The sequence below is a fragment of the Pelophylax lessonae genome, assembly GCF_965119305.1.
Source record: "Pelophylax lessonae genome assembly, chromosome: 1".
In the NCBI taxonomy this organism is placed as follows: domain Eukaryota; kingdom Metazoa; phylum Chordata; class Amphibia; order Anura; family Ranidae; genus Pelophylax; species Pelophylax lessonae.
Genome location: NC_138768.1, coordinates 197,548,908 through 197,572,975, shown reverse-complemented (window position 1 = coordinate 197,572,975; position 24,068 = coordinate 197,548,908). Strand labels below are relative to the sequence as shown.

General features: G+C 46.4%; 1 protein-coding gene across 1 annotated transcript in view; it reads left to right on the top strand.

The window, feature by feature from the left end:
- CEP120 (centrosomal protein 120) overlaps positions 1 to 24,068 on the top strand; it is a 273,530-nt gene that overhangs the window by 194,909 nt on the left and 54,553 nt on the right. The window contains exon 18 of the mRNA XM_082243777.1: positions 13,806 to 13,904. Coding sequence (XP_082099903.1) covers positions 13,806 to 13,904 — 99 coding nt within the window. The remainder of the gene's footprint in view (positions 1 to 13,805; positions 13,905 to 24,068) is intronic.

Here is a 24,068-nt window from a genome sequence, read left to right as displayed (position 1 = left end):
ACACTGGAGACGACCGAAACCTCGCGGGGATCCCGAAGCTCCTCCTCTTCCTCCTCAGTTTCCTATTCCTGTGCCCGGGACATATGAACAGGGATGGCATCCATGATGATGCTGGGTTTGAATTCTTGGTGCTCTGATTGGTAGGGTGAGCCCTTGGGGGTCCCTGTTCTCTCTCTCTGCTGATAGGTACCCTGAGCCTTAAGGGGATCCTTAGTGGTGCCAAAAGATCATTTTTGTTCTGCAAGGTCTTCCTTTCCTTATGGAGCCTCAGGGTCACATCTCCCCCACCGACCCACTTTTTGGAGGTGGCAGGTCCCTCAGGACCCCAGCTTCCCATGATTGCACTGATGGCGGTCCTGCAGTCCTTAGTGTCCCAGGTGGAGGTGGCATGTGGGCAAAGGCCCAGGAGGAAGCGTCCCCCGCCTTCCCCTGCTGTCTGTCTCATCTGATTCTGAGCCTGATGCCGCCGTGGACACGGCCCGTTCAGGGCAACTTAATATCACACCCCCAGAACCATCCGATAGTGAGGATGATCCTCCATGGTCGCAGCATCGAATGAAAAAGTGCTGGTAAGACGCACTTATCACTGCAGTGAGTGAGACTTTAAAAATGGAGGATGCGGCTGATGTAGCCACGGACGTGGCTGTATCGTTTGTTACGCATAAGTCACCTCGTACTCCAAATGTATTTCCTTATGTGCCTTATTTTGACAAGTTTTCTTGTAAGGAATGGGAACAACCAAAATTACCCTTTGTGGTCCCCAAACGTTTTGCTGTACGTTACCATTTTGAGGAGTCACTTTTAAAAAAGTGGATTCGTTCACCAGTGGTGGACCCTCCAGTTTTCAGGTTGAATAAAGCAACCATGATCCCAGTAGGAATCCCTGTCCTTTAAGGACCCGGCTGACAGGAAACGGACGCTGTGGCACGCAGCATGTTTACTATGGCTGGTTCGGCATTGCGGCATCTTTGCCTCAGACCTGGTGTCTCAGACCCTAACTGAATGGGCCAAGCTTTTACACCAGGTCCCCGCTGCTTATGTTGATTTAGCGGACCAGTTGGTCCATGGGCTGTAGTTTTTGTGATGCAGCTTTGGTGTCCAAACTTTGTTTCAGCTGTGGTAAATAGGTGCGTGCTGTAGCTTAAGAATTGGTCTGCAGGCCAAACCTCCAACAAAGCTCTCATTGGTCTGCGATCGCCTGTTTGGGGCTACCCTGGATGACATCATAAAGGGTATCACGGGGAGGAAGAGTACCTTCCTGACACAATCCAGGAAAGGGAAGGAGCCTCCTCATGAACAGGAGCCCTCCTTCTTAGCCCATAGAAACGTATTTTGTGCTTCAGGGACTGAGAATAAGGGAAATAGATCTTTCAAATCTTCCCCAAGAGGTTCAGGTCAATCTTGGTTTGGTAAGCCTAGAGCTAGCTTCTCCGGATTTGAGAAATGTTTTTTTTGGGGGTACCCACAAAGGGGGGCAAAGCTTGTTCTTATCAGGTTTTTTAGGTCCTAAATCTCCTTGTGTGGATTTAATTCCTGCAGAGGTTCAGGTATTGTCCGAACTACCTAATGTCCCCCTTATCCCTGTACAGGGAATTTAATTACTTAGGTTTTTATTTAATTCTGTCCAGGGTGGTCCTTCTGGACAAATTTCAGGAACCACAGGTCGTGATTCACTGGCTGCTGTCACACAGATAGTTCTCTCTCCCGCTTTTCATACAGGTTCTGAGTCTGGTGGTATCCACCTTCAAGACAGTTATGTTTGCAAAATCATACATGCAGCTCCTTTAGCAGGTTCGGCTCCACAGGAGGATACCGAGGTTCATGACTGGGTCACGGGGTCCTCTGATAGACGCCGCAGGCATCCAAGGGCCACGGTAAGGCCAGTATTATCCTCGGCTAAGGCTTCTTGCGCAGTTCCTGTAAAGGAATCAAGAGTGATGATCTTCCAATCATCCTGGTGGCTGTAAATGACCCTTGGAGCTTCCTCTCAGAGAAGACCAGTTGTCCCAAGGGCTGATCTACCATCCTGCTTTACAGTTGCTGGTTTTAATTGCTTGGCAGTTAAAAGCCAGGTACTGAGGGATAGAGGTCTGTCTGGATCAGTGATCCCTACTATGTTGAAGGCGAGGAAGTACGTCTTCCAGCAAGATATACTGTCGTACTTGGAAAGCGTACATTTCTTGGTGTGAGTGGATTGGCGCTCATCCTCGATCCTTTTCTGTGGCTCTGACCGTAACCTTTCTTCCACAGGATGTTGATCAGAAGTTAGCCTTGAGTAATATCAAGGGCCAGGTGTCTGCCTTGGCAATCGTCTTTCAGCGACCCCTAGCCACGCACTCCTTTTAGTTTGTATTTTTATTCTGGGGGTTTGACATGTGGCTCCACCTTTAAGGTCTCTTTTGCCGCCAAGGGATTTAAATTTAGTACTTTTGGTTCTCCAGAAACCTCCATTTGAGTATATTCGGGAGATTCCCTTGTCTACGTTATGCCAGAAGTTGACATTCTTGGTGGCCATAACCTTGGCCCCCATGGTATTGGAATTGGCGGCATTATCCTGTCGCAGTCCCCAATTGGTGGTCCATAGGGATAAAGTGGTTCTTCGTCCCTGCCCACCGTTCCTGCCCAAAGTTGTCTCTGATTTCCATTTGAATGAGCACATTGTGTTGCCTTCCTTGTGTCCCAAGCTGACTCATCCCAGGGAATTTGCTTTGCATACCTTTGATGTGGTTCATGCGATTCTGGTATATGTGGCAGCTGAGTCCTTTCGGAGGTCAGACCCGCTTTTTGTGGTTATGGATAGACCAAGAAAAGGGCTGGCCGGTTCTTCGGCTAGCATCTTTAGATAGATCAGACAGACTGTTTCTCAAACCTGTTCCATTAAAGGTCAGGTTCCACCTTTCCCTGTCGAGGCGCATTCTACTCGGGTGCTGAGTGCTTCTTGGGCCTTCCGTCATCAGGCATCAATATTGCAAGTTTGCAAGGCGGCCACTTGGTCGTTGGTGCATACCTTTACAAAATTCTATGAGGTAGATTCTTTGGCATCTACCAGATGCTTCTTTTGGCCACAAAGTTTTGCAGGCTGCTGTTTAAGAGGGGCTGCTCATTCTTGGGGTGTTTTTCTTTAAACTTTTATTTCTCTGTCGCTCATTGACAGACGCAGTCCTCTTGATTAATATCAAATCGGGTTATACTGCCCTCTACAGGAGTAGGACACTAGGCAGAAGGAAAACGTTCTGGCCACACCTTAGGGGCAGTCCCAGAGGGTATATCCTCTCACTTCCTGCTACAGGATGTCAGTTTTTTTCTGTCTAGATAGGAGTAAGGACCTAAGTTCCTTGCTGGGATCTTTGGTCCTGGCAAGATTTTTTTTCTTAGAAAAACTTTTTTTTTTCAGGCAGCTTTTTTCTCCAGTTGTTCCTGTGAGATCTTCAAGCAAGTATGCTGAAACTGGGCGACGGGCTGGATGTTGAGGTCCAGTGGTCACCCCAGTCAGCCTACGAGCGCGTGCAGGCCCTAGCTCCGCGCTGGGTCGGCCGCGACATAGTCCCACTGGACGGGGACTGACCCTGCGAGTTAAACGTCTCGCCTGGACGCCGACAACCAGTTAAAAACTGAGTCACGGCGTCCGTATTGGTCGACAGCCCCCCCACCTCAGTGGAGAGGGGTTCTGTTAGGAGTGGCGCCTGCCGGTTCCCGTATGGTGAGTAAGATGTTCCCCCCTCTCCCCCTGTCGGGTTTGTGGGTGGACGTGGGCCCCTCCCTGGGATGGTATGATCCTGGGTCTCCCATTTATCCTTTAACAGATGTCACAGATCCCCCTCTTGAGGGTGATTTAGTGTATAAGAACTAGGAGGCTTGGTTTGGGAGCTGACTATCGGAGTCACTGTATGAGAGCACTGTAAAGGGACCATGACTGAAGTCAGTGGCTGGCATTACTGTTATGATGGCGATGTAATAGGGTGATAAGCATCCTACCTGATACATAAGGTTGCTGTACAGGCCGATGTCTTGTGTCTTGTATAATCATGGACCCTGCCATACATGTATCCCCACCTGATCCCCTCGAGGTGGCCGCAGGACCCTCCAGTACCCCACTTGTGATTGATGCATTATCAGCAGTTTTGGAGACTTTGGTATCCCGGGTGGAGGTGGCCTGTCAGGGACGGGGGTCAAGAAAGCGACCCCCGCCTACCCCTATTTCATCTGATACTTCAGATACGGATTCTGAGCTGGTCACTGCAGCCGCAGGACTCTTTTCTGGGGCTGTTGTCTCAGGTACGGTCTCCTCAGGCAGTGAGGAGGACGCTTCTGCCTCCGCCATAGCACAAGAAGAAGCGTTGGTGGATGCACTAGTTGTGTCTGTCCGGGAAACCTTAAAATCTTCAGGTTACACCGGCAGAGGTAGCTGAGACTGATATTCCTTTTGGTACTAGCTAGCCTACCAAAATGGCGAAGGGTTTCCCTTGCCCAAATGGGGTCGTCCGAAAACGAACCCCTGCTATTTTCAAACGCATTGCTAGGCGCTATCCGTTTGAGGAATCCCTCATTAAAAAATGGACGGTACCACCAGTGGTGGACTCACCGATTTCCAGACTAAATAAAGCCACTGTTATCCCGTTGGAGGACGCTCCGTCTTTTAGGGATCTGGTGGATCGAAAAGTGGAAGCGGAATTCCGCTCCATTTTTTCCCTAATAGGGTCAACCCTTAGGCCAGTGGTTGCCATTGGTTTAGTTTCACAAACGAAGCCCTCCAAAGTCCCTTCAGGGGGTTTCAAAGGGCGCTGGTCGGGTAAACAAAAGTCCGGCTCAGCCAAGCCTGAAGATAAGTCCGATACAGCCTGGAGGTGCGCCCCCACCCATCTCTGGGGTGGGGGGACATCTTCACCGGTTTCCGGATCCATGGCTTTCCAGAATCCCGGACAAAGGGGTTCGCGAGGTCATACGGTCGGGATACAAGATCGAGTTTCGATCACTTCCACCGGTGCGATTCTTCCCTTCCAATATTCGACTATCCCCGGATCACTTAAAAGCTTTCCGGGGGGCAGTAATGGACTTGATGCAACAGGGAGTGGTAGTTCCCGTTCCTTGGACAGTTTCAGGGGTTCTATTCGAACCTGTTCACAATGCCCAGGAAAGAGGGCAAGGTGCGTCCAATTCTGGTCTTGGGAGAGATGGAGTCCATCCGAACAGTGGTGGCCTCCCTGCATCAGGGGGATTTCCTGGCGTCCATAGACATCTAGGATGCCTATCTTCATATCCCCATCTTCGCAGGACATCAGCGTTTTCTTCGCTTTTCCCAAAGATCATCCCTGGTTCCCACCAGGAGACTTAACTATCTGGGCCTAAATTTGGATACATCCTTGGCAAGAGTATTTCTCCTTGCGGAGAAACTCCAGAAGATTCAGTCAACGATTCGGATGGTTCTGTCCGTCAACGGGCTGGGACTGATGGTGGCCTCCTTAGAGGCAGTACTGTTCGCCCAGTCTCATACCCGAATTCTCCAAGAAGAGATTCTTCTCAAATGGAATCGGAATTCCGATTCCCTGGACAATCGGATCTGGTTAAGCGAGCGGGCCAGGGAGTCTCTGGTCTGGTGGCTTCTGTCTCCGATGCTCAGCCAGAGGAAGTCATTTCTTCTGATAAACTCCAGGTTACCGATAAATGTATTGGAACTGAGAGCGATCAGACTTTGTCTGATTTTCTGGACCGAGTAGCTTCAGGGCAACCCGGTTTGGATTCAGTTGGACAAGGCCACGGCCGTGGCTTATGTCAATCATCAAGGGGGCACCAAGAGTGCCCTGGCGGCCATAGAGGTGGCCAGCATTCTTCATTGGGCGGAACGGTTTGTTCCGGCTCTCCCCGCAGTATGCACTCCGGGGGTGGAAAATCGGCAGACAGATTATGTCAGCCGTTGGATTCTGGATCAAGGGATATGGCCTTTTCATCCAGAGATATTTCACCAGCTGTGCCTTCATTGGGGCACCCTGGAGGTGGATCTGTTGGCAGCTCGGCTCAACAGGAAGGCGCAGAGTTTTGTAATCCGCTCCCGAGATCCGCGAACGAACACAGCAGACGCGCTGGTCGCCCCGTGGGGAAAGTATCAGCTACTGTATGTCTTCCCTCCTCTCAAGTTGCTGCTGAAGCTTCTTCGCAGGATAGAGGTGGAAGGAATTCCAGTTATCCTGGTAGTTCCGGACTGACCTCGTCAACCCGAGTACCCCGACTTCGTCAGGCTGGTCGCGGACGCTCCCTAGAGACTTCCTCTCAGGGAGGATCTGCGATCTCAGGGACCTATCTTCCATCCTGCTTTACAATCGCTGGCTTTAACGGCCTGGCTATTGAGACTCAGGTGCTGAAGGACAAGGGATTGTCAACTTCAGTTATTCCTACTTTAATTAAAGCAAGGAAAGCGACTTCTAGAAAAGTCTATCATCGCACATGGAAGTCTTACATTGCGTGGTGTGAATCCTTTGGATTTCCTCCACGGGCCTATTCGGTGACCCGAATCTTGGCTTTTCTGCAACAAGGATTTGAGCAGAAGCTGGCCTTGAGTACTATCAAGGGTCAGGTTTCAGCGTTAGCAATCTTTCAGAAACCTTTGGCTACTCATTCCTTGGTGCGGAATTTCATCCAGGGGGTGCGGCACCTGGCTCCGCCAGTGCGCGCGCCCTTACCGCCCTGGGATCTTAATTTAGTGTTGTCGGTTCTTCAGAAACCTCCCTTTGAAAATATCAGGGAGATTCCCTTGCTTACTTTATCCCAGAAGGTGGCCTTCTTGGTGGCCATTACTTCTGCACGCAGGGTGTCAGAACTGGCCGCATTATCTTGTCGTTCCCCATATCTGTTGGTTCATAGGGATAAGGTGGTTCTTCGTCCGAATCCATCCTTCCTTCCTAAAGTGGTTTCAGAGTTTCATCTGAATGAGGACATTGTATTGCCTTCCCTATGTCCTAAGCCCAGTAATCCTCGGGAGTGTGCGTTACATTCCTTGGATGTGGTTCGGGCAATCAGGGTATACCTGAAAACTACGGACTCGTTTCGTAAAACGGATTCACTTTTTGTGATCACGGATGGCCCCAAAAAGTGGTTGCCTGCATCTGCCGCGACTATCTCCAAATGGATCAGACAGACGGTGGTACAGGCTTATTCTATTAAGGGTCGGAATCCTCCGTTCCCTGTTAAGGCGCACTCCACTCGGGCGCTTAGTGCTTCCTGGGCCTTCCGCCATCAGGCGTCAGTGGTCCAGGTTTGCAAGGCGGCTACCTGGTCGTCGGTTCATACCTTTACAAAATTTTATAAACTTGATGTGATGGCATCGTCGGATGCCTCTTTTGGCCGCAAGGTTCTGCAGGCCGCAATTTGAGGAGACTGTTGGTCTACCTCGAGGGTTTGTTGGGTTTTTCACTTAGGTCTCATCTTTTTGCTCGATGTCCTTGATGCTTCTAGTTGGCTCCGGTTGGGCCTTCTGGATTTTGATTTCTGTTATCCCACCCCTCATTTGTGGCACTGCTTTGGGACGTCCCGATTTGATATTAATCAAGAGGACTGCGTCTGTCAATGAGCGACAGAGAAAAATGGATTTTTGTAAAATCTTACCATAAAATCCTTTTCTCTTAAGCTCATTGACAGACGCAGTACCCGCCCCTCTACTTTTGAGTTGGGTTGGGTTAAATTCTCTGACGCTGCTTTGTGACATAACTGACATCCTGTAGCAGGGAGAGAGAGGATATACCCTCTGGGACTGCCCCTAAGGTGTGGCCAGAACGTTTTCCTTCGGCCTAGTGTCCTACTCCTGTAGAGGGCAGTTTAACCCGATTTGATATTAATCAAGAGGACTGCGTCTGTCAATGAGCTTAAGAGAAAAGGATTTTACGGTAAGATTTTACAAAAATCCATTTTTTTTTAGACGGGGTTCCAGTGACCCGGTTAAGGCTCCTGTGTCCTGGTTAAGGGCACTTATGTTTAGCCTTTGATTATTTTCCCCACCCCTCATTTTCCTTTTGGCACTGCTTTTGGACGTCCCAGTAGTTATGATTTAAGGAGCACTATGTCCGTCGATGAACGAAAGAGAAAATGGGATTTTTGTACTTTCTGTAAAATCCATTTCTCTGAGTTTGACGGACACAACACCCACCCCTCTATGGAGTTCTGATACTTCTAATACTGCTTGCTACTAAACTGATTACCTAGAGCAGAGAGAGGGGGTTATATACCAAGCTGCGGACAACCAATGGGCGTAGCCAGGTGTTTTTTTTTTCTGCCTAGTCCTACTCCTGGAGGAGGCAATATAATCCGGTAGCTATGATTCCTGGAGCGCTGTCTGTCGAACTCGGATAAATGGATTTTACAGTAAGTACAAAAATTCCATTTTGCTAATGATAAAATGCACTCTTTTTGGTACATGCAAAGTTTGACTAAATGAAAGACCCACGTTAATGTGGATGTATACCTTACCTGAAAGACTTTTTTGGCACATTTCCACTGCAAGTACCGGCTAGTACCGGCTCGGCTCTACTCGGCCCTGCTTGGCCCGGTTTGCTTTTCCACTGCGGTACCGCATGGTATAGTGTCGGAACGGTTCGGTACGGTACGGTATAGGTTTGCTTTTCCACTAAAGTTAAGTGGGTGGGATAACAACGGGGTGGGTGTGATTCTCTGACCAATCAGTGGCTAGTAGTGACTGCATGCAAAGGATTGTGGGATATGGTACCAGTTTGGTACCTGTTGGAACCACAATCGAGTAGGTACTGTTTTTTCAGAGCCGTACCGTTCCGTTCGGTTCCATGCAGTGGAAAAGCAAACCTATACCATACCGTACCGAACCGTTCCGACCCTATACCATGCGGTACCGCAGTGGAAAAGCACAAAAGCGTGCCGAGCCGGTACGGTTCTATGCAGTGGAAAAGCGCCATTTGTTTACTAAAGCTCTGTCTAATATGAACATATGCCTTTTTTGTAATACTGTTTTTTCACCTTTTTTCAATCGTTGTTGCATGTTTAATGCTGTCGATATGCAAACTCTTTGCAACCACTTATACATGTATTCTAGTGATGGCTGTGTAAAATTTCCCAAGTGATGGCTGTGTAAAATTTCCCAGGTAGGGTTTCCGAACGGTGACAACAAAGGACCGTATATGTGTAATGTGTCTTGAAAAGGCCACTTGTGTGTGGCATGGCGACAATGCAGGAGTGCATTTGGGAGACGGACACAACAGTGAACAAGAAACTTCATGGCAGGATCATCATGTACTATTTTTATGAAAGCTGCAAGTTAAAAAAAAATAAATAAAATGACTTTTGGAGCTACATTTCTCATAATGAAGCTTCTATAAAATTTTAGTCGTTAGACTTTCAAGAGAGGATCACATGGTCTCAAGTTTACTGGTAGAAAACGTAGCTGCAGTGGTAGAAAAGAGTAGTAGATCCATGAAAAAGACTACAGAAGGATGTTGTTTAATAAATAGTACAGATTTATTTTTTATTTCAAATATTTAGAGATTTTATGGTTTGCAGTATTTGTATGCTATGAAAACACCGACAAATTTTGGCTTGATCTAAGGCCTATTTTGTCAAATGACTTAATCCATCATTTAACAGCTTTCAATATAAACATGATGTTAAACGGTTTCATAATGAAACTAGTGAGTGGACTGTTTTTATTTAGGTTAAGCATACAAACATAGCCATTCATTTTCCCAGTTGTGTATTGATATTAACTAGTCGACACAGCAGAGGCTTCATTTCTGAGCAGAGTTAAATATATAATTTATTTATTTTGGCCTCTGTATCTTATTTGAAAATACATGTTAAAGGAGGGCTGACATTTTGTGTTTCTTTAAACTTGCTATCATTCTATTAAAATAAAGAGTAAAAGTTTGTCTGCTAAGTGTTATAGCCAACTTGTTTCTCTGTTTGAGACTGAGAAAGTACATTCCTAAAACAAGGCCAGTTTGGCCTAGGTTCAGTTATAACAGATCAACAATGGCAAGTAAAAATAAGCAATATGATTCAGTCTTGTCCATAACTCTCCCAGCTGAACGGGCTACAAAATATATAGACTGCCCAGTCGGTTATCATCTTGGAACGTCCAGTACAATGGAGGGATCATTTCATGCCATAAAAGCTTTCCCTTCTCTTGATGAAGTGTCTGCTAGTTTTTAGTTGAGTCTCTTCTAACAGCTTCCACACATGAGTGATGAGGGGATGGGGTAGTGCATGGCATGATCAAAACTCTGGCACATTTATGAAATGTCAGGCAATATGCCATCACTTACCCATGCTTTGATGCTCCTATGAATATCTTAAGTGTCTTCATTCATATGCTATATATTGGTAGTAGCACTGAGTAGTGAAAGTCCAGGTTGGGGAGATTAAACACTTTTGCACTTAAGACATTCTCAAGGAATATTTTTTAATAATTGGTTTGTGTATGATATTAAAATGGTGACATCAAGAAAGCTGTGTCATTGAAGAATAGGCAGGTTGAATTTTTATGTTGTATTTTTTTTTGCCTTATAATCCACACTATATTGTGTAGATCAGGGGTCTTCCAACTTTCCAAACAAAGGGCCAGTTTACTGTCCTTGAGACTTTAGTGGGGCCAGACTGTAGCCATTGTGAATAGAAATTATCCTGGCGTCAGTGGGAGTAAACAATGCATTTTTGATAATAGGGGGAGGAAAAGTGCTCCATCATTGGTGTCAGTTTGAAGAACAGTGCCCCCTCGTTGGCATCAATGGGAGAAATAGTACCCCATAACTGATGTCAGTTATAAGATTTATGCTCCAGTGGGAGGAATAGCGTCCTGTATCAGTAAGAGGAAAAGGGCCCCAAGGGCCAGATAAATCCATTTATGCCCCAGATGACGTTGCAGTGACGAAACGCGTAGAGCGGCAAAGCAGCGTCATACGTCACTTCCGGTTAGGTGGCTCCGGCCGGTGGAACGCGGAAGTACCACGCGGCCGAACACTGGAGACACACCAAACAAGCTGACGGTGAACTTCCTAACAGTGAGTCGATTCTAATTTCTTCCCTCAATGTTGTACTATACTACGCAATGGAAGCTCTCTTGGTCTTTTGTATACTGACTCCCTAGATGCAAGCGCAACTATATGCACGGAACAACCAGCTCTTACAGGCATCAGGAGAAGGGAGACACAGTATATTAGAGTGAGAAGGGAGAGGACATTGGTAAGTGCTTTACCCACGGTATTAGCACTCCTCACTCTCATCACGCGCAACAGGCGTTTTTTACTCTCTCACTTTACACTGCATAGTGTTTTGTAATATTCACCACGGATGTCAGTTTCCTCTTTCAAAGGAGGCCACAATAAAGTATTTATTGTTCATATCACTTAATTGCACTTAGCACTTTTTTGCACTGGTCACTTATATATGATTGATTACATCCGATGAGTGATACATACACGGTACAATCCAATTGATACACGATAATTACCGTTTTTTCATAATTTTAATTTTATATTTGCACTATATTGCACATTTAAGATTTTAATAGAATTTGCACAATATCTGCTCACCAATAAGCACTGTGCACTTTCATCTTTGGATCACATACAACGAAGAAATTCGCTGTGCAAGGTGGTAGCGCCCCATACCAACACCTCCCAAACCCCCACAAATCCAAGCAAAGGGCTGCAGTTTGCAAACCACTGATAGATATAAGGATAGAGGTTTGTGGACACCTAGCCATGCTAGACATCCTATTCCAAAACCATGGACATTTAATATGGATTTGGTATCCCTTTTGCACCTGTAACATTCTGTACGCTTCTCCAAAGGCCTTCCACAAGATTGGTGTGTCTGTGGGACTTTGTGCCTTGGCGCACAATCCGTGTTCAAATTTATTTCAAATGGGGATCAGTACTGGCAAAGTCAGCCCTTTCCCACACAGCTAAACATATTGTTAAAAAAAATGGTGTATGGTAGCATTAATAGTTGTTTTGCTTCGGAACTTTTAAGGGTACTTTGTGGTAATAGCAAGAAAGCAATAACAACCTCCATACTATATTGTACTTTGGTTTACTAGAGAAAAATACTGTACCAACAAACTAAGTACAATTTTAGGAAACAATACAAGACCTAAAAAGCATCACAAAAATATGCATACAATATATACATGCATATCTATCCTTCCTAGCAACTGAGCGTGGATATTGTATGCTATAGGAATAGGGATACACTAAACAGTTACTTAACTTGGTTCCTCCCGGTGATGGAGTCTTATTCATTTTATTTTATTTTCATCCATGATCTCTCCAGACTGCTCCTTACTTCTTGGAGTCCTGCAAAGCTACTCCTCTTTTTCAGTAAATGGCTGTGTTCGGTTATACCCACATTTTTGACCATATTAGTCTGTTTAGAGGTGGATAGAAGTGCAGCATGCCCCAATAACTATATCCAGGGTAAAGAAAACCTGTTATGAGTAAAGTAATGCATTTTAATTGATTTGAAACAAGCATATAGAAATTTAATTACAGCTTTTCCCCAGCATTTTGAGGAGGAAAATGATAGCCCACATTTTTCTCTCCTAATCTGGAGTTTTCCCAGTATGCATGGAAGTGTAGATGTGCATGTTTAAAGAGGAAGTAAACCCTCCTCTGCAAGTTGTACCTATAGGTAAGCCTATGATAAGGCTTACCTATGGGTACTGTAAATATCTCCTAAACATGTACCGTTTAGGAGATATTTACGTTACATGCAGCAAGCGATGTCACTGGCGCATGCGCTCTGAAGGAACGGCCGCTGGTGCCGTTCCTTCAGAGCCCCGTGCCGTGACCGTCGGCTCCCGCGCGCGTGGGAGTGACGTCACCGCGGCTCCGGCCAATCAGATGGCCGGATGCTGCGATCCCGGAAGACGGGCGACTGAACATGTCGCCCGTCATAGAGGTAAGTGGGCGCTCGTTCTAAGGTAAGTATTTCCTAATGAGCTAGTATGCGATGCATACTAGCTCATTATGTGTTTCTCTTTCAGGGTGAAAAAAAAAAAAAATCGGGTTTACAACCTCTTTAATAAATGAATTGCATGTTTTACTTATCTTTAGGTCATTGTGTGTGTATTGATTGTTTAAAATAGAACTGTGACCAGTCATGGTCATTTTAATATTTATATATAACTGGCAATAAATAGGCTTTAAGTCCCGTTTCAAAATGGGGCGCTGCGGGAAACCCTACGATTCCAGTGCAGGTTCCCACATTGCACCTGAATCACACAGCAGTTAACACTGACATCTGCGAACCGCTAGGGGTGTCAATGTACAGTTAATAACACCCCCAAATTGGTTTGCAGTAAGAACTATGAAATGGTACAGGAATCTGATCATGGGTGTGAAGTGAACACCTATGCGTTCCGATTCCAGAGTGGACCAAAAAAAGGGTCATGTACCACCTTCAGCTGCCAATTTTTTGTATAAATTATTCTATAGTAGCTGTAGAGTATGGCAGGGTAAGGACTTCTGTCAGCTTTTTACTGCAGTTGGAGACCCCGTTGTCAAGGTTTTTCCTCAAATTAGGGTTAACTGAGACTGGAGAACGCAAACAACAATAACATTCTGAAGATGCTTTACTCCTTTCCTGAGTGAGTGGTTCGGTCCACCCAAGCCCTAGTTTGAGTATTTAAACCACTATACCTGAATCTCTTTCCCTGTGAAGTTTATATAGTTAAGAATGCAGTTATGTACTGTATTATGTGAATGCTTCTAGTTTGCTGATAACTGTCCAAATAGAGTTACAGCCTTTTATATTAACAATACATTATTATTTTTTTTTTTTTTACATATTTATAGGTTGAACTTGAAAGAAAATTAGAATCTTCAACAAAGTCTAAACTGCACTATAAGCAGCAATGGGGAAGAGCCTTGAAGGAACTAGCGAGGATAAAGCAGGTGGGTAATAATTGAATTGAAAATAGAGTAACTACTTTAATAATTTTCCTTGGCTGTGCTTGTATCTATGCACACTAGGCAATTGAAAAAATGCCAGAACTTCTGGCAGAAAAAGCTGCATAACAAAACGCTCATTGGTTCGTATTGCACAAGAGTTAATGAGCGTTTCTGGGTATTTGCTTTTATAAGCTTTTGTTCCAAAACTTTACCTTTTGCTAATTTTTTTGCTATATTAAATGTACACTTAAACGCCGAGCGCACCTAAACCTCATGTTGCAAGAGTTGCTTATACAGGCTGAAAAAAGAAAAACGCCAAAAGCCTTTATAAGCAGCATTTTTGTTATCTCCAGTGTGCATAAGGACTAACTGTATTTGCCAAGGCATGCTTCTCTCTCTATCTTTCTCTGACATTGTTTAGAGCATACAAACATTTTCTTATAAATTAGGGTTTATATACTGATCTCCCTACTTAGTATCAATGAGGGTCCTTTCAGACAGGCAGTAAGCTTACTGCCCACTGAAACATGATCTGTGGATCACATTTCAGAGGGTGATATAGCAGTGGCTGAGAGGCGTTCTGGAGGTCCTCCAGTTGACTGTTTTGTTTGGTTTTTGTGGGACTGCGCATTTGCCTTGTGGTTGCTGTCTGGCCCCATTGTTCTCAATGAGAGGGTTTGACAGGCGGTACTGCCTGTCAAATACTGCAGTCCGAGTTTAAAATGCTGTGAAGCAAAGCATCACAGCCTCAGCATTTTTGCAGCTCCGCCAAGCTGTAATGGCAGAATTCGGGTGGATGATCAAGGGATGGAAAAACAACAGCTCAGCGGCCTGTAGATGAGGTGGCTGCATTGTTTTTCTTTTCTTTTAGGCTAAGAACATTTTCCGGTCTGACCATATAATGAAAATAAATTAGTCCTATTTATATTCCAAATAAGCAGACGTAGCTTGGGAGGCAACCATGGCTCTCTCCGTAGATACAATGGAAGAGTGAATGTAGCCACCCAGCCTCTAAAAGTTAAAAAAGAAATCCACAACATCCAAGGACATGTAAGCCACAGGATGTTTCATTTAATTCAAAGCAAATTTAACGCAAAAACAAAACTCTGACCAGACACTGTATGATAAATGTACTGTATATTGTGGCTGTATAGGTCCTGCTACACCTGTATTTCTCGTTTGTTAATTGATGGGACACAGCTGCTGATCTTCATAACCATTGGGTTATATTGCCCCCTACAGGAGTAGGGAACTAGGCAGAAAAAAAGTCTGGCTACGCCTATGGGCAGTTCCAGGGGGTATACGCCTTCTCTCTGCTATAGGTACTCAGTTTTTTTCTGCCTAGTCAGGAGTAAGGACCTAGTTCCTTGCTTGGGATGTCTGGTCCTGGCACTTTTTTCTTTTTAGAAATTTTTCCTATGGTTTTTCCTGTGAGATCTACAATCAACTGCCGGACTGGACGACAGGCTGGATAATCTACATCCAGTGGTCACCCTAGCCTGGCCAGCAAGCACGTGCAGACCTCAGCTCCGCGCTAGGTCGGCCACGATATAGCACTACCAGACAGGGGCTGGCCTGTGTGAGGCCGCAGACGACCAGGTCTCGGCCAGAGTCGCAGCGTTCCTCCTGGCTGACAGCCTCCCCCATTCCGATGGTGAGGGGTTCGGACTGGAGCGGTGCCCACCTGGTTCCTGGTATGGAAAGTAGCTGTTCCCTCTCTCTCCCTGGAGGGTTTTGGGGTGGACCTGGGCCCCTCCTTGGGACGGTCGGACCCCTGGGTTCCCCTCCTTCCTGTCAGGCACCCACTTTCCTATCCTCTACCCCCTCAACTTAGACTGGGGCTGTGTTGGTGGGCTGGCCACCTCCTGAGGTGGGGGCTGGGGGCTATGGGGCGGAAAGGGGGTGCGCCGCCGGCAACTGGAGGATCAGCTGTGCGGACGGTGGTTGTACCTGATTGGGGGCTCCTGCCAGGGCCCCCATCCTGCCTGGGCTTGTTCTTGATGCCTAGGGACCCCTCCTGGGAGCCTCATAGGGCTGCCATTTTCTTGTAGCCTGTGCGCTTTAATGCATAGCGCCATGTTTGTGTACTGCGGTGGTTTGCCATTGAAAATAGCGGCGGCCATGACAGTGATGCCCTCTGGGCGGCTATTTTGGTAGTGGGATCCCCTCCTCATCCCCAAGTGCTGACTCCTGGATCCTATTGTTTCCTGAAAGCCGCTCGTGCAGTGCATATTCTCCTGGTGGCTGAGGTGGTGAGTCTGGTGGGGTCCTCTCCCTCTCTGCTGAGGATCAATTGGTGCTTTTTGACTGGCAACCGGATGGTGCTGCCAGAGCAGTGGGGGTTGTCCCTTAGCAGTGTTTTTACACTTATTCTGTGGGCCATTGGTGGCTAATGGAGTCTTTGGAGCACATCTCCCCTCCTGATCCCCTCTTAGAGGCTGTGGGGCCCTCTGGCTCCCAACCATCAATCCATGCACTGACGGCCTGGAGTCCCTTGTGTCCCGGGTGGAAGTGTTTTTTTTTTTTTTTGGGCTTAAAAGCACCCCCGCCTTTCCCTGCCTCATCTGTCTCCTCAGATCTTGAATCTGATTCGGCCGCTCAGATGTGGGTCACCCTGCTGGGTCTTTGACCATGCTCCCTCAATCCTCAGATAGTGAGGATGATTCTTACGCTTCTGCAACCACGCACAAAAAGGGGCTGGTGGACTCACTGATTGTATCTGTGCTTGAGACTTTAATTTTGAGGAAGCAGCTGCAACGGAGGCGCAGGTTCCCTTTTGGCACTCACAAGCCATCCAGAGCGACAAAGGAGTTCCATTTCCCTTCCTATTTTGACAGAATTGTCACTGAAGAGTGGGGACGACCAAAGTGTCCCCTTGGGTTCCCTAAGCAAGTTGCTAGGCGATACCCCTATGAGGAGTTCCTTATAAGGAAGTGGACTGTTCCACCGGTGGCAGACCCTTCAGTTTCCAGGTTAAACAAGGCAACCATGATTCCAGTTGTAGAGTTCCCAGGCCTTTAAGGACCCCGCTGACAGGAAGGCTGAGGCTGTGGCCTGCAATTTGTATACCCTGGCTGGTTCTGAACTGAGGCTGATATTCACCATTGCCCTGGTGTCGCAGACTCTGACCGAGTAGACTAAGCTTTTACATTGTGACCTGGAGGGGAAGTAGCTCCCCCTGCCTTTGCTGAGCTGGCAGACCAGCTCGATGTGGCTCGGCCCTCTGTTTCAGCAGTGGTCATTCGGCGTGTCCTTTGGCTCAAATGCTGGCATGCGGACCAGACTTGTAACAAGGCCTTGACTGATCTTCCCTGTCAGGGAGATCACCTGTTTGGTGTTACCCTGGCTGACATTAAAGGTCTCACAGGGGGGAAGAGTACCTTTCTTCCGCAATCTACTGAGGGTAAGGACCCTCATTGTAGACGTGGACCCTTCTTCTCGGCTCATAGGAAGTTGTGTCATACCTCAGGGTCAATTGACAAGTGATCGGAACCCTTCGGGACCTCCTCTGGAGGATCCAAGTGAACTTGGTCTGGCAAGTCAAGTGCGGGCTTCTCCAGACACGCGGACAAGGCCCCTTCAGCAGGAAGGTGAGCTCTCACCCGTATCTGGGGTGGGAGAACGTCTTCACTGGTTCCCGGACCTGTGAACTCGCCTGGCACACATTCGGTCCGGCTACAAGTTTAAGTTTCGTTCTTACCCTCTGGTAAGTTTCTGCTTTCCGACGTTCGACCGTCCCCGGTCCACTTGCATGCTCTTTTTTGTGGCGGTGCAAGACCTTTTCTTTACGGGTGATAGTCCCGGTTCTGACTTCGGAACGTTTTTTCAGGGGTTTTATTCAAACCTGTTTACAGTCCCCAGGAAGGAAGGCAGATGCGTCCAATTCTGGACCTCAAGCCGCTTAACTGATTTGTGTGGGTGCAGAAGTTCAGAATGGAGTCTGTTTGCACGGTGGTGGCTTCAGTTTGCATCAGGGGCATTTTCTTTCCTTCATCGATATCAAGGACGCTTACCTTCACATGCTAATATGTGTTGGTCTCCAGTGCTTCCTCCGCTTTGCCGTGGGACAGGAGCATTTTCAGTTTGTGGCGTTATCTTTTGGTCTCGTCTCTGCTCCTCGGGTCTTCACGAAAGTGTTGGCCCCGAGCCAGCATTGTTATGCCAATGGGGGATCGCAGTACTGGACTACTTGGACGTCCTCCTTCTGCGAGCGGAGTCTTCTACTGCTCTGGTGGGAAACTTGGAAATTGCCATACGAGCTTGAGGGAGTTTGGCTGAAATCCCAGAAGTCTGCTTTGAGGGTGTATTGTTTTTTTTAGGTGGGCTCCAGTTTTGGTTGAGCTCCTGTTGCTTGGTTGGCTACTGTTTAGCCTTGGGAATTTTTTGCTGTTCCCTCCCCAACTCTGCTTTGGGACGTCCCAATGGTTAATGAAGATCAGGAGCTGTGTCCGTCAATGAATGAAAGCGAAAATGGGAATTTTGAATTACCGTCAAATCCATTTCTCTGATGTTCATTGACTGCTACAGTATCCACCCCTCTGTGGACTTGTAATTCTTCTGACACTGCTTGTAAGAGAGTACCTATAGCAGAGAGAGGGAGTATACCCCCTGGGACTGCCCATAGCCGTAGCCAGACTTTTTTTTCTTCCTTGTGTCCTACTTCTGTAGGGGGCAATATAACCCAATGGTTATGAAGATCAGGAGCAGTGTCCATCAATGAACATCAGAGAAATGGATTTTACGGTAAGTCAAAAATCCCATTTTTATGTTATCTTAAACTGAATATCAGGAGAAATTACTTTTTTTTTTTTTTGGTTTGAAGAGCACAACTAAAGGTTTTATAAGTATAACTTTGTTAGCAATCCTGGCTCTCTGGTTTATTTGCGTTTGCACTTTAACTGATGTCTGCCAGTAAGATGATGTTTTTTTTTTTTACTTTTAAAACAATACAAATAATTATTTCCGCTCTTGGACAGCATTTTTTAACTAGTCATTTGTTTCCCCTAAGTACTGTCCAAATTCTCGTACATATAACAAATTAGATGTAAGCATTTGTGTCTATTGTTACTAAATGTTAATGATGAAACCCAGTTGGTAGGCGCTTTACAGACTTTCCTCACTAGCGTGAGTGCCCACTGCCAACAGGTAATGAGTAATGATTTCCATTACCAAGTTGTGCCTCTGCTAAGTCTGTTTCGTGAATTATTGTAAGAGTTAGACTATAGAGTAAACATTTGGAAAAGCTGCCTGCTTTGTGATTTGAAAGATCCCGTTCTGTGTTCGTTCATTAAAAAAATAATAAATCTTGAGTTATTACTGCCACTTGAAAAGTTGGTATAATGTTCAACAAAGCCAGACTGCAGATTTTTTTTTTCCAACTGGAGCTTGTGTTATGTATGGGTTTAACTTTAATCTCAGCTGAAAGTGTAAAAAGCTGTTAATTAAACATGGGGGGTGTAAAATGTAACCAGCTCTGGAACAATTTTTGATTTGATTAGTTGGTGTCTGTATCTTCTATTTTAGCAATGCCTAACCATAGTCACTGGAATTGCATCTTGGATTTATTTCCTTTAATATCAATAGAAGTTTATTATATGGTATAGCTCATATTTTATAGAGTTTAATTTTTATAATGCCCGATTTCTACTTCACTGTTGGTGGTCTTGTGCAGATGATGGTGCAATTGCTGTTAACCACTTGAGCTCCCGACGGTTTTACCTCCTTTGTGACCAGGTCATTTTTTCCTTTTTGGCACTGCGCTATTTTAAATGACAATTGTGCGGTCATGCAACCCTATTCAAATGAAATTGAAATTTTTTTTTTCTCACACAAATAGCTTTCCTTTCGTTGGTATTTGATAACTGTACTTCCCCAGTGCCGGGCTGCACTCATGCAGCCCCAGACCATGACACTCCCACCACCATGCTTGACTGTAGGCAAGACACACTTGTCTTTGTACTCCTCACCTGGTTGCCGCAACACACGCTTGACATCATCTGAACCACATAAGTTTATCTTGGTCTCATCAAACCACAGGACATGGTTCCAGTAATCCATGTCCTTGCTCTTCTATTCAAACTGTTTGCAGGCTTTCTTGTGCATCATCTTTAGAAGAGGCTTCCCTCTGGGATGACAGAAATGCAGACCAATTTGATGCAGTGTGTGGCCTATGGTCTGAGCACTGACAGGTTAACCCCCCTCCCCTTCAACCTCTACAGAAATGCTGGCAGCACTCCTACGTCTATTTGCCAAAGGCAACCTCTGGATATGTTGTTAAGCACGTGTACTCAAATTCTTTGGTCGCCCAAGGCGAGGCCTTTTCCGAGTGGAACCTGTCCTGGTAAACCGCTTTATGGTCTTCGCCACCATGCTGAAGCTCAGTTTCAGGGTCTTGGCAATCTTCTTATAGCCCAGGCCATCTTTATGTAGAGCAACAATTCTTTTTTTCAGATCCTCAAAGTTTTTGCCATGAGGTGCCATGTTAAACTTCCAGTCACCAGTATGAGAAAGTGAGAGCGATAACCCCAAACTTCACACCTGCTCCCCATTCACACCTGAGACCTTTTAACACTGAGTCACATGACACAGGGAAGATAAAATGGCTGATTGGGCCCAATTTGGACATTTGCACTTTGGGGTGTAATAGTCACTTTTGTTGCCAGTGGTTTAGACATTAATGGCTGTGTGTTGAGTTATTTTGAGGGGACAGCAAATTTACACTGTTATACAAGCTGTACACTCACTACTTTACATTGTAGCAAAGTGTAATTTCTTCAGTGTTGTCACATGAAAAGATATAAAATATTTACAAAAATGTAAATGGGGTGTACTTTTGCGAGATACTGTATGTGTATGGTGAAACCTATTTAACCACTTGCTGTCCGCTGCATAACAATTTTACTGCTACAGGGCGGCAACTGTGCGCCAGATAACTTATAAATACTTGATTCGGCTCTTTGGGGTAGGGGGAATGCATACACACCACGGGAGTCAATCAGCGGGTCTCTGTCAGCTGGCTCTCGCCAGTCATTCATTGCACAGGAAGAACGGCAGTCTGCCTATGTAAATAAGTCAGATTGCTGTACTGTCAGTAGGGAAGACCTGAATCCTGCGTTCCTGGAAAGTAGGGATATGGATCCATGCCTTCCTATAGTGAAAGCACCTCCCTTAGTACACAGAAACACTAGCTAGGCACACAGTTAACCCTTGGATCGCTCCTGATGAAACTCCTTTCCCCACTGGATGGGGGCTGGCCTACGAGTTAAACATCTCCTGAGGGCGCATACGAACTGGCTTCAGCCTGAGTTTACAGCATTTCCTCCTGGCCAACAGCACCCACAGACTCTGTCTGGATCATTGGACTTGTCGTCTCCAGGGGTGTCTGGTACGGATTCAATCGGACAATGCCACGGCCGTGGCCTATGTCAATCACCAAGGGGGCATGAGAAGTGTCCTGGTGAGTCGGGAGGTAGCCACCATTCTAAGGTGGGCAGAACGATTCGTTCCAGCCCTCTCTGCTGTGCACATTCCAGGGGTAGAAACTTGGCAGGAGGATTACCTCAGTCGAAAGGCGTTGGACAAGGGGCAATGGTCACTTCATCGGTAGGTGTTTCATCAGTTGTGTCTCCGGTGGGGTACCCCTGAGGTGGATCTGTTGGCCTCTCGCCTCAACAAGAAAGTGCAGAGGTTTGTGGCACGGTCTCCGGATTCTCTAGCCAATGCCACAAATGCATTAGTGGCTCCTTGGAGTCGGTATCGTCTGTTTTATGCTTTTCCTCCTCTCAAGCTTCTGCCAAGACTCCTGCGCAGTATCGAGGCGGAAGGAATTCCAGTCATCCTCGTGGCTCCAGACTGGCCTTGCCGGTCTTGGTATGCTGATCTAGTACTAGTATGGCTGGTTGCTGATGCACCTTGGAGACTTTCTCTCAGGGAAGATCTGTTGACGCAAGGGCCAATCTTTCATCCTGCTTTACAGTCGCTGGCTTTGACAGTTGACTGTTGAAAGCCAGGTGCTGAAGGGTAGAGGGTTGTCTGACTCTGTTAAAAGCTAGAAAATCTACTTCTAGCAAGATCTACCATCGTACTTGGAAGACGTACATTGCGTGGTGTGAATCCCTCAGGGAACACCCTCGCTCCTTTTCGTGACTCGAAACTTGGCTTTCCTTCAAAAAGGGGTTGAGCAGCGCCTGGCCTTGAGTACCATCAAGGGACAGGTTTGGCGGGTTGCTTTCAATGTCTATTGGCCACTCACTCCTTGGTGTGTACCTTTCTCCAGGGAGTGAGACACTTGGTTCCTCCAGTGCAGTCTCCATTGTCGCCGTTGAACCTCAATTTGGTGTTGTCAGCTCTGCTTACATTGTCCCAGAAGGTGGTCTTTTTGGTGGCTTTTACTTCTGCGCGCAGAGTGTAGGATCTGGCGGCGCTGTCTTGTCCGTTCGCCTTACCTGGTGGTTCACAGGGATAAGATGGTTCTTCGTCCATGTCCTGTTGTTCCTTACAAAGGTCGTCTTTGATTTTTATTTGAATGAGGACATCGTGTTGCCCTCCCTGTGTCCCAGGCCTAAGCATCCAAAGGAAATTGCCTTGCATTCCCTGGATGTGGTTCGGGCAATAAGGGTGCACCTGGCAGCTATGGAGTCTTTTAGAAAGTCAGATTCACTATTTGTCCTCACGGATGGACCTCGCAAAGGGTTGGCTGCTTCTGCTGCGACCATTTCCAGATAGATCAGACAGACTGTGGTTCAGGCTCAATCCGTTAAGGGGCAGGTTTCTCCTTTCCCTGTTAAGGCGCACTCTACTCGGGTGCTTAGTGCCTCCTGGGCCTTCCCTCATCGGGCGTCGGTGATGAAGGTCTGCAAGGCTGCTACCTGGTCGCCTGTGCACATGTTCACAAAGTTTTATAAGGTGGATGTTTTGGCATCTGCGGATACTTCCTTCGGCCGCAAGGTTTTGCAGGCTGTTGTTTAGAGGACTTGGTCCTCTTTGAGGGTGTTTTTAATTTTTTTTAGGCGAGCTCCAGTTGTTTTATGTTTGAGCTCCATGTTACCTGGTTGGCTATGGTTTAGCTTTGGGAAGTATTTTTTTTTCTTGCTGTTCCCACCCCTCATGTTTGACAGTGCTTTGGGATGTCCCACATAGTCAAGAAGATGAGGAGCTGTGTCAGTCAATGAACAAAATTGAAAATGGGATTTTTGACTTACCGTAAAATCCACCACTGCATCTCCGATCCTGGTAAAGAGCCTATGACATAGGCTGTGTCCAATCAGAGCATTGATTACCAGTGCAGACCCTTGGGGGGTGCCACCAGGGATTTCCCACCCATGGCCACCAGGGATTTCCCACCCATCGCCACCAGGGATGCCCATTTAGTGTTCAGGGAGCCTGTCAGTGCCCTCCTCATGAGTGCTGCCCATCATTGCCATCTATCAGGGCCACCCACCAGTGCCCATCATTGCCATCTATATGCTGCCCGCCAGTGCCTATCATTACCCATCAGTGCCGCCTATCAATGCTGCATATCGGTGCTACCTATCAGAGCCCATCAGTGCTGCATATAAGTGCCACCCCATAAGTGCATCTTCATTAGTGCCTGTCAGTGCGGCCTCATCATTGCTTATTAGTGCAGGAAAAAACGTAATTTACAAAATTTTATAACCTAAAAAAACTTTTTTTTTTTTTTTTTATTTGTTTAACAAAAAAAAAAAAAAAACCTGCGGTGATCAAATACCACCCAAAAGAAAGCTCTATTTTTGGGGGGGGGAAATTACATAAATTTGGTTTAGGTACAGTGTTGCATTTTGAATGACAATTGCGCGGTCATGCTGAAAATTGGCCTGGGCAGGAAGGGGGTGAAAGTGCCCTGTATTGAAGTGGTTAAAGTTACGCAATGCCGTATCGCAAAAAATGGCCTGGGCAGGAAGAGCTGCGAATCTTACAGAGGTCAAGTGGTTAATAAATACTGCGCTACGATACAATTATTCTGCACTATCCTACAATAATCTTAAATTTTTGTTGTTTAAATCGATTTTAATGTACCACGATTTAAACTTGCGGGCTAGTAATATGGCTGTCTAGTAAATGTAAAGGGTCTGCATACAATTTACATACAAAGTGCATGCAGGGAAAGCCTGGGACTCTTCACTGCACCCCCTTCCCTTTTATTTTTTT